The sequence below is a fragment of the Cyprinodon tularosa genome, unplaced genomic scaffold, assembly GCF_016077235.1.
Source record: "Cyprinodon tularosa strain WSP-4 unplaced genomic scaffold, ASM1607723v1 ctg62, whole genome shotgun sequence".
Classification (NCBI taxonomy): domain Eukaryota; kingdom Metazoa; phylum Chordata; class Actinopteri; order Cyprinodontiformes; family Cyprinodontidae; genus Cyprinodon; species Cyprinodon tularosa.
In genome coordinates this window covers 73,683-83,655 of record NW_024039363.1, presented here as the reverse complement: position 1 = coordinate 83,655, position 9,973 = coordinate 73,683, and the positions used below count along the sequence as shown (strand labels likewise).

Genomic DNA, 9,973 nt, shown 5'->3' with positions numbered 1-9,973 from the left:
TTTAGACGTCAATTAGAATTGACGTCTAAAGCTAGAATGATATAGCAGCTACTTCATTCTTCAGTTACTTGAAAAAGCAGAGGTGACGGGATATGCAACTTGCATCTTAGAATAGTTCATAACACAGAAAGATAAACATTTTCATATCATAGAGCAATATGATAACACAAAACAGAAAAATTATTCATGTAATAGAACCATAATTAAAACTGCAAAGTGCATGTTTGCTGAGAAATCGGAAAATGTCGCATCGCTAGTACTGGCATTAACCACTAGATGGCAGCATGTGGCCTTTCCTATCAATGTTAAAACTGGATTCTCATTATTAGAGTGGGACCTATCTTAGCCAGGGAACTACATGTTTAGGATATATCCCTATTTTTTTATATATTTGTTATAATACGGTGACATGCTATCAATTATTGCCATTTATCTTAAGTTAATGACTTTTCATAAATTTATTTACAGTTTCTTCTCACAAAAGCTATCATTATAGTCTATGATGAAGTGTTGCAAGCCCTTGCCATGTGTCTGTTTACAAACCCTGGATAAAGCATTTCTAGAGTAAGTTAACAATTTTACCCCTTTTTAACACCTCAAAGGCCTTTTTCAATACATTTTCAAATTAATGAAACACCTAAAAAAAAAAATCTCTTACAATACAATCTTAATATCTTTACAGTCACATAATTAACTTTTTTTCTTTTCTTATAACCATCTATGTCTTTTGCTTGATGTATAGGGCTTTGGTTCCCTCTGTGTGAGTGATACTATTAAAATGTCTTACCTTAAAACTGTGTTTGGATAATGATCATTCAAATATTACCTGATTTTTTTTCTTTACCTTAAGTTATCCAATTTTTTATAATTTGTAATAATACAATATCCTTAGGATGAAAGAGTGCCAAAAAAGATATAAAAGATCAAAATAAATTTATTGGAATATATTCCAAAGCATTTAAGTAATCTCATGACTTAACAAAAATAGCCATTTATCTTAAAAAAAAAAAAAAAATGCACTGAACAGATTTAAACATAATATACACTGTCAAAACTTATCATTTGCGGCCACTAATAACTTGTTAATAAATAGGATTGTGAGCAAAACGTTTTTACAAATAGCATTTTTGACCTACCCAACAACAAATCTTTACATAGCCCATTTTGAACAAAAACACCCGTGCCACAAACTTTTTTTCTTAAAAATTTTTGCAGCACATCCTCTGTTGTGAATAATTCCCCAAATTAAAACAAACCAAAGAAAAACAATTACAATGAGCAACTGTAGAAATAATAGTAACATAATCATAATTATGACAGGATTTCTCTTTTGATAAAGCAACACTGATAAAAGTAGATATCATAAAGGAATCAACTATAAACAATGAAATATACAAATTACAATCCTTCAGGGTTTTAGAGTTTGAAGATCCTGTGTGAAGAGGGACACTTAGGCGAAGTAGAGGGGTAGAGAAAAAGATAAAACCAAACTTTGGTGAACAGGAGACATTTTTTTTTGTTTTCCTTTAGCTCCTAGATCTTGTCAAGAAGCTCCTGGCACTGGACTTAACAACACATTCATATATCATGCCGCACAAAAGAATTTATTTTAAACCTTCAACATTTTGTCACCTTAAAATCACAATAGTCATTGCATCTCAGTGGAGTTTAAGTTATTTACCAACACCAAGTTGTGCATAGTTAGGTTCATGATAATAATCTCTTAATAAAAAAAATCTAAACTGATCAATATTTATGTTGAGCTTATAAATCACTTTGAATTATACTTTAATAAGATGAACATTAAGTAGTGTTTAGTTAAAAACTGAAAGGAAAAGAATCCATGGGTTTCCATTTATCGGACTAAATAAGATTATAGGAATGTATGTTTTTGCATTCATGCCTGAAGAACCAGTTTATTGAGATGTTTACATCTAAACACATTATTTGTTGCCCCTTTTTGTAAAAAAGTTTAATCTCAGTCAAATCTAACTCTCCTTTAAAGAGTTTAAGTGATTAAATCTCAATATGTATCCAGCTGCTCTGTGAAAGACTCAACATCTGTTAATCGTCACAAAGACCAAGAAATGAAATCACAATCAAAGTAGTGGAGAATTTCAAATGAGTACTGGATAATAAACATCACTTTAAGCTTTAAACATTTAAGAGCTTTGCTTAATCTGTTATTCAGAAGTTTAGAAAAACTGCAAACTTTACAAATATATGCAGATTTACTAAAACTTAAGGGAACATTTTGCCCTAAAACATGCAGCGGACAGATCAAATCCAATTTAAACAGTTTTAAGCTACATTCAAATTCCTGTGTGACATCACCGTTGATGCAACCTCCCTACAGTGAAACAATGGTGGCAGTTCTGCACAGTGGGGATGCTTTTCTTAAGCAGGGTCAGAAAAAACTGCTAAACACAAAGCACACCTGGAAATTATTGTTAGAGACAGCAGAATATTAAAATCTTATTTAGAGGTTTACCACTTTGATGGAATGGCTTCTGTTAGAATGACCTGGTCAAAGATGAGACAAATTGAACTGATTATTTTCTGCACAAACAGAAGGCTGGTGTTCGCACATGTTCTTTTTGAATAGACTTTTTGTAAATAATGCACTTTAAATGTGAAAATCTAGCAGATAAACAGCCTCAAAGGAATAACAGCTGTACCGGTTATTGACTTAAAGGTTTAGAATAAAAATACACACCCTACTTTAGCTATTTAATAGAAAAAATGAAAACCATCCAACTTTTCCTTCCATCGTATACACTTTGGTGTTGGTTCATAACATAAAATCCCAATAAAACCTGTTAAAGTTTGTGACTTTAACGTAACAAAACGTGAAAAAGAATGCTTTTGCAAGGCACCGCATATGAAAACTTTAGTGTATGTTTCCCGGCGAGCCACATGTTAGCATGACTCCCTGCATTAAACGTAAAGCGGAATACCCTAAAGTTTGTATCACATACAGCTAAGGTCAGTGGTTTTATATCGTTGCCGTGTGTTAAAGGAAACTTGCGTTGAGGCTGCACTATAGAAACATTCAGGACTTGTCCACGGTTCTTTAACAGTCAGTATGGCGATGGGAAAGCATTCAAACCGAGCTCAACATGTGTCAAACTCAACCTATCGGTGGACTTCTTTAGTTTAGCTGCAGCAACTACAGGAGTGACATAATTCGACAGCATCTCAGGCAAAGAAAAGAAGATCTTCTTCCTAAAAATAGCAGATTCTTATGTAAAAAGAAACAAACCAGACGCAGATTGATAAGGTGATTGAGATGAGCCTGTAACTCCCACCCCATCTAAGTTGTCCACCTTCCTGTAGAGGGATGGATTTGTCGGCTCAGGGACGCCTCCCTACCCTCATGAGCGACTCAGTGCAATGAAAAGGGGACTTCTAGCTTCTTCTGTGGTTCCATTTCTTGCTGCGATCCTTTACAGTCCAGACACAAACATCCCTGTGATTATTTCAGCGTTTCATAAACCTACTTTTCATTCCATCTCGCCACATTTCTTTTACGTCCACAATGTCTCTGTCTTCATGGCTTTCATACCAAACTGTCCACACTGTGAGGTCCCCTCTGTTTCAAAGAAGCTGGCGGGAGTTATATACAGGTGGGGTGTTATGTAGCTTTATTAGTGTGTCTGCTGCTGGTTGCTTCATTCGGGACGAGGTTCTCCGTGGACCCTGAAGCGGTACAAGCACGTGTATTCTGGATGACCCCAGTTAGACAGAACCCGCACCTCGATAATCTGGAAAGATTTCTCGTTTTTCTCCTGAAAGATAAAACGGGAATTAATTTATTGTTTTAGGCAGAGACTTTAAGTGTTTTATTTACATTTGAAACGTATCAAAGTTGATTTGCAAGTTACCTTAACAGGAAAGATCTGCAAAGCCTCGCCATCCTCCTCATATGTGTAGTCCCCAAGCAGTGTTCCCTCCTCTTGGTACTCGTCATCTAAACCCTAGTAAATAAAATAATCAAAAATAATGATTTAATTAAATATTCACAGCCTTTTTTTAAGCTATGGGTTAAAGTAACTTACAAAGACAGTGAAGTTGCGTGGAGCACTGGTGATGTTTCCTGTGGGAGAGAGGGCCTTGGGGATGTGCTCCACACAGAAGGATGTGGGCAGGATCCTCAGGGATAGCCTGATCACCAGATAACCTTGAGAGCCTTTAAACGCCCAGCAGTTACCAGGATACACATCAGGCTAAAGGAAAAGAGAAAGGCAAAGGATTAAATCTTTTTTTTTTTTTAAGTGGTCAATTTAAGAGGTGTTAAAGTCTTCTTTTGTTTTGCTGTTTTCTCTCATTGTTAATTTTCCCTCTTTTGCGATATTACAGTGCTGGAGGGGTGCTCACCTGGATGACAACACGGGGAGACTGGGAGAAGTACCAGAGCGGCAGGCCGAACAAACTCATCAGGGCCGTTTTTGTCTCATACGTCTCAGAGCAGCGGGTGCTAAGGATGCTACCACCTGAGGAAACAGAGAAAACTGTTACACACAACATAATAGAACTCTCCTTATCTGGATTATTGAAGAACTTTAAGAAAATTCTATTTATATGAAATGGTCAAATACAGTGTATTCCTAAAGAACTTCAATCTCTTGACTTTTGTTATCTAATAAATCCAGGTTACGTGATAAACCAACACAACATACCCCCCTTAAGCTTCATTCACACCAAAGGCAGCAGGAGCAGCAAAAACGCGTCTGCTGCTTCCTTTTTGCTGCTTGTACCAGTTTAGTTCTGAGGCGCGGCTGAAGCAGCTTTGCTGCTCTGGCTGCGCGGTGGAAAAGTGGATCTGACGCGCCTTGGGCGGAGCTACTCTATCCTTTATTTGACTTGCAGCTATATTTGCTTTGATCAGTGGGAATAAAGTAGTTTTGATATGTTTTTTTTTTTAAGTGGGAAAAGCCACCTCAAAACTTAATCTGTGCAGTCAGTTCATCCAGATTACCATCTTGCCTTCCATTATTATTTCTCTCGGAGCCACTCAGACCAACACATACTGGCGGTGTGCTGTCAGTAGGAATCCCATTCAACAGCAGCCTCTGACCCGGTCGCCTCCTTGCGGTTCGCTGCGGCTGGAAGCGGTTTTCATGTACATAATCCAAACTGCAGGCACCAGGATAATAAAAGCGAACATGTTTTGCTGGCAGGTTTCTACATTTTAAGCTAATTTAGGCGTTAATTAACTATTTTAGTGGAGTGATCATAGCGCTCTGTGTCATCAGCGATGAGTCTGTCTCCCTGTCAGCTCCCAGATCAGCGTCTCTGGTTGATGCGGCGAGTTGAGCAGCAAAAGTTAAATTTTTTCATCTCGAGCAGCAGCGCGTTTGCGTCGTGTCGCACGCGTCAGATGCTTGAACGTTCCCAACGCGCTGCTTTAGCTGCTCAAAACGCACCGCGGGACCTTTTGCTGCGCCTTGACACGCGTCAACCATTGACTTTGCATGTTAACTCGCTAATTCTGCGGCTCCTGCTGCATTCGGTGTGAACGCAGCATAATAATGAAATGGAAGAACAAAGCTAAAAGTTTTCTCAGAAATGTTTACAGTTAAAAATCATTATTTCTAATTTTTCTTGTAAATACTTTAGTGTGAACAGTTGAGGACTGATTAGAAAGCTTCTGTGTTGGTACAGCTCCTCATCTGGATTTACGTGGGGACTTTGATTGGACCGTTCTAACATAGAACATGGTATAGTGGATTAAGCTCCATGTTCAGTGTTTAGAGCCACTGCTTCATAATCTAACCATGTTTTAACCTTGTCTATAAAATTCTCTGACCCGTCTCTCTAAATCCTTTACTGTACAGATACATTCATATCTTATCCCAAGTGGGGTCGCGAGGGATGCTGGTGTCTATCTCCAGCTGTCTACTGGCGAGAGGCGGGGTACACCCTGGACAGGTCGCCCGTCCATCGCAGAGATACATTTATACTGATCTCTAACTAGGCGCAAATCAAATGTTGATATTTTTTATTTAATAAATACAATGTATTATTTTTGTCCCACCTTATATATTTGCACTAATTGGTTTTGTCAAATTTATTTATCCCACAAAATACATTCAAGTTTGTGATTGCTATGTTTGCAGAGCACTTTATGGGTATTGTACAAGTGGTTGATAAACACAGGTGTAAAGGTGATGATTTTTTCTTTTTATTACTTATTTATGAAAAAAATGTTTAGAAAGGCAACATCTTTTCCTTTATTATCCCCAATTATAAGATCCTAACTTTGCATTTGAGCCAGAGGTCTTTCTGCACGCGGTTTGTATGCTCTTCCCAAACTTTCCATGTAAACAAACAGTATACATGCTATAGCTCTTTATGTTACCCTTAGTATTGGCTGTAAGGATAAAGTAGAAAGCATGGATGAATGGATGGGGAGACAGCAGATGTAAGTCGATTCACAAGAGTTTAATACCCTGCAGACTTCCAGCCTGCTAATGCCTTTGTCCTTATTACATAAGACATACGTTATGTAGTTATAGAACAGCTAGACTGCTAATCCCTTTAAAGCACACCAGAGTTAACTACTGACCTGGATACAGACTCAGGATGGACGTGTTTCCATCTTACCTCCAGACTCCAGGGCATAGTCCACCTGACCTGTCCGGTCTTGGGAGTAAAGCTTCAGGGCGTTCTGAACAATCAGCTTCACATGCTTTTTTGTATCCAAATAACAAAACAACAGTTTGTGTCAAACAAATTGAATTTGTCTTATTACATTTTCAGATGAAGAAGTGAATCCTTAAAAGCAGGAGTTTCTCTTACTTACCTCCTCAGAGAGGCCCTCCGCTGTAGACGTGTGCTGAACCGTCCCCGTTAGCGTCTGAACGATGCTTCTGGTCCTGGTCTCGGCTTGGTTTAGTGTCTGAGCTTGGCTTTGCTCCAGTTGTAATGATATGTTTTTCAGGATGCTATGCTCGATGGAGGCCAGAGCCGCCTGCAGGTCGGGCGTGCTCACATAACGCTGTGACAGCCATTGAATCAGAGATTCAGGGATTTCCCCCTGCTGCTCTGCTGATGAACCTCTGCCAAAGAACAGAGACTGTAGCTCTTTCCTCAGCTGCAAGGAAACTTGACCAGATATCTAAAGAGGAGGATTTGAAAAAGAAGGAAATCTTGATCACCAGGGAGTTTGAACTCTTAAAGAACATTACTTCGAAGCTGGAAAGTGTGTTATTTACAGTCTCCTGCAGTCCATCCAGCTGCTCACATTTGCCCTTACATCCTGCCACGCCCTGCAGGTCCCCCCTGATTTTACCCAGCTCTGCTTCAAGTCTCTGCACCTCAAGCAGCAAAGCATCATGGTCCTCCTGCTTCACACTCACACTGACAAAGAGACAGAAAACTACACATTAAACATTTTAACACCAAAAACTTCAACCAAGAAACCAGAAATAAATGTGTTTTCATTTAAGTTTTGAGATTTAGTCATTTCTCTTTTCCTCTGTACCTGACAGGAGGTGAGACTGCAGCAGATTTAGAAACTTTCTCCCTTTCATCCCTCTTCTGCTCATACTTCTGTTGGTTCTGTTGCATCTCCTATGATACACACATGGAAAGCTTCATTGAGAGCATTCATTTGGATTTCTATTTGCTGTTTTTTGTTATCTAATCTGCATCCTCTGTGTTCACTTGATGAGGATGAGGATGTGGCCTTGTAAGGATGCTGGAAACTTGCTGTGCATACCTCAGTCTTGGTTGCCAAAGCCTTGAGCAGCAGCTCCAGATCAGCCAGACGTGATGACTGACTATCATGTTGCTCTTTCTGCAGCTCTAAACCCTGCAAAACAAACAAATAAAAACTGATTTAACAGCTAGACTTGATGAAACTGAAGGTGGGTGTAACAAATAAAGCTTTATGTTCAACGTTTGCAGAGGAAACTAAAACCAGACTAGATTTCAACATCCGATTCTACAGGTGCTGGTCATAAAATTAGAATATCATGAAAAAGTAGATTGATTTGATCTGTGTCTATTTGTTGGAAGTTGACTCAAATTGGATAAAAACGGTGAGACAATGGTTAAAAGGAGTTGAGGGAGGAGTTGATATGAGTGTATGCATAAAGGAAAGTCTGTGTGAAGCTGGTGTGAAAGGTATACTATTTACCTCATTCTTATTATACAGCGGTGCATAGTATGTCTCACACATCTTAAACAGAGAATGGTGCAAATTATTCAATATTTATCTGAAGAAACCCTCTCCACCTTCTCCTCCTCCTGTTTACCATGCTCCTTTGCCTGGCCTCTGTAAACCATTTAGCAGGCACGTAGCCACTTCTCTCCTGCCCCCACATGCCCAAGTCTGCATACAGATTGCCCTCACACTGCTGGCACATGGCCATGTCAGTATGTGTAGACTGGATATGCCTGCAAAACGAAAAACTTTCACCTGACAGACTATTAAGTCACAAAGCTGTAGGGAAATTACTTGTATCGAAATAGATGCATATCATTTAATCTTGCAAATGCACCAAGTATAATGGCCATCTGGGTCTGCAACTCAGATTAAATGCAGAGCTAATTCCTCCTTGCTAATTTTAGCAAAGTGCAGACGTTCTCATAGAAAATCAGGAAGCTCTTGGAGTAATGAAGGAAGTCCAAAGAAAGAACGAGAATATACTACAGGTGCTGGTCATAAAATTAGAATATCATGAAAAAGTAGATTGATTTCAGTAATTCCATTTAAAAAGTGAAACTTATATATTATATTCATACATTACATACAAACTCATATATTTCAGATGTTTATTTTGTTTAATTTTGATGATTACAAATGACAACAAATGAAAATCTCAAATTCATCATATCAGAAAATTAGAATATTACTGAAGACCAATAAAAACAAAGGATTTATAGAAATGTTGGCCAACTGAAAAGTATGAACATGAAAAGTATGAGCATGTACAGCACTCAGTATTTAGTTGGGCCTCCTTTGGCCTGTATTACTGCAGCAATGCGGCGTGGCATGGAGTCGATCAGTCTGTGGCACTGCTCAGGTGTTATGATAGCCCAGGTTGCTCTAATAGTGGCTTTTAGCTCTTCTGAATTGTTGGGTCTGGTGTATTGCATCTTCTTCTTCACAATACCCCATAGATTTTCTATGGGGTTAAGGTCAGGAGAGTTTGCTGGCCAATTAAGAACAGGGATACCATGGTCCTTCAACCAGGTACTGGTAGCTTTGGCACTGTGTGCAGGTGCCAAGTCCTGTTGGAAAATGAAATCTGCATCTCCAAAAAGTTGGTCAGCTGCAGGAAGCATGAAGTGCTCTAAAACTTCCTGGTATGTGGCTGCGTTGACCCTGGACCTCAGAAAACACAATGGACCAACACCAGCAGATGACATGGCACCCCAAACCATCACTGACTGTGGAAACTTTACACTGGACTTCAAGCAACGTGGATGAAGTGCCTCTCTTCTTTTCCTCCAGACTCTGGGACCTTGATTTCCAAAGGAAATGCAAAATTTACTTTCATCAGAGAACATGACTTTGGACCACTCACCAGCAGTCCAGTCCTGTTTCTCTTTAGCCCAGGCAAGACGCTTCTGACGCTGTCTGTGGTTCAAGAGTGGCTTGACACAAGGAATGCGACAGCAGAAACCCATGTCTTTCATACGTCTGTGTGTGGTGGTTCTTGAAGCACTCACTCCAGCTGCAGTCCACTCTTTGTGAATCTCCCCCACATTTTTGAATGGGTTTTGTTTCACAATCCTCTCCAGGGTGCGGTTATCTCTCTTGCTTGTACACTTTTTTCGACCACATCTTTTCCTTCCCTTCGCCTCTCTATTAATGTGCTTGGACACTGAGCTCTGTGAACAGCCAGCCTCTTTAGCGATGACCTTTTGTGTCTTGCCCTCCTTGTGCAAGGTGTCGATGGTCGTCTTTTGGACAACTGTCAAGTCAGCAGTCTTCCCCATGATTGTGTAGCCTATAGAACTA

At 39.3% G+C, this 9,973-nt stretch overlaps 1 protein-coding gene across 5 annotated transcripts in view; it reads right to left on the bottom strand.

Annotated features, from left to right (window-relative positions):
* Positions 1-1,206: 1,206 nt before the first annotated feature.
* Positions 1,207-9,973, bottom strand: part of sun1 (Sad1 and UNC84 domain containing 1) — a 38,932-nt gene continuing 30,165 nt past the window's right edge. For all 5 annotated transcript variants that reach the window (XM_038307713.1, XM_038307717.1, XM_038307715.1 and 2 more), the window contains 9 exons: positions 7,724-7,816; positions 7,487-7,575; positions 7,218-7,362; positions 6,806-7,120; positions 6,607-6,691; positions 4,378-4,493; positions 4,059-4,226; positions 3,885-3,977; positions 1,207-3,788 (listed from right to left, as the gene is read on the bottom strand). In XM_038307713.1, the coding sequence (XP_038163641.1) occupies positions 3,672-3,788; positions 3,885-3,977; positions 4,059-4,226; positions 4,378-4,493; positions 6,607-6,691; positions 6,806-7,120; positions 7,218-7,362; positions 7,487-7,575; positions 7,724-7,816 (1,221 nt within the window). In that variant the 3' untranslated portion in view covers positions 1,207-3,671. The remainder of the gene's footprint in view (positions 3,789-3,884; positions 3,978-4,058; positions 4,227-4,377; positions 4,494-6,606; positions 6,692-6,805; positions 7,121-7,217; positions 7,363-7,486; positions 7,576-7,723; positions 7,817-9,973) is intronic.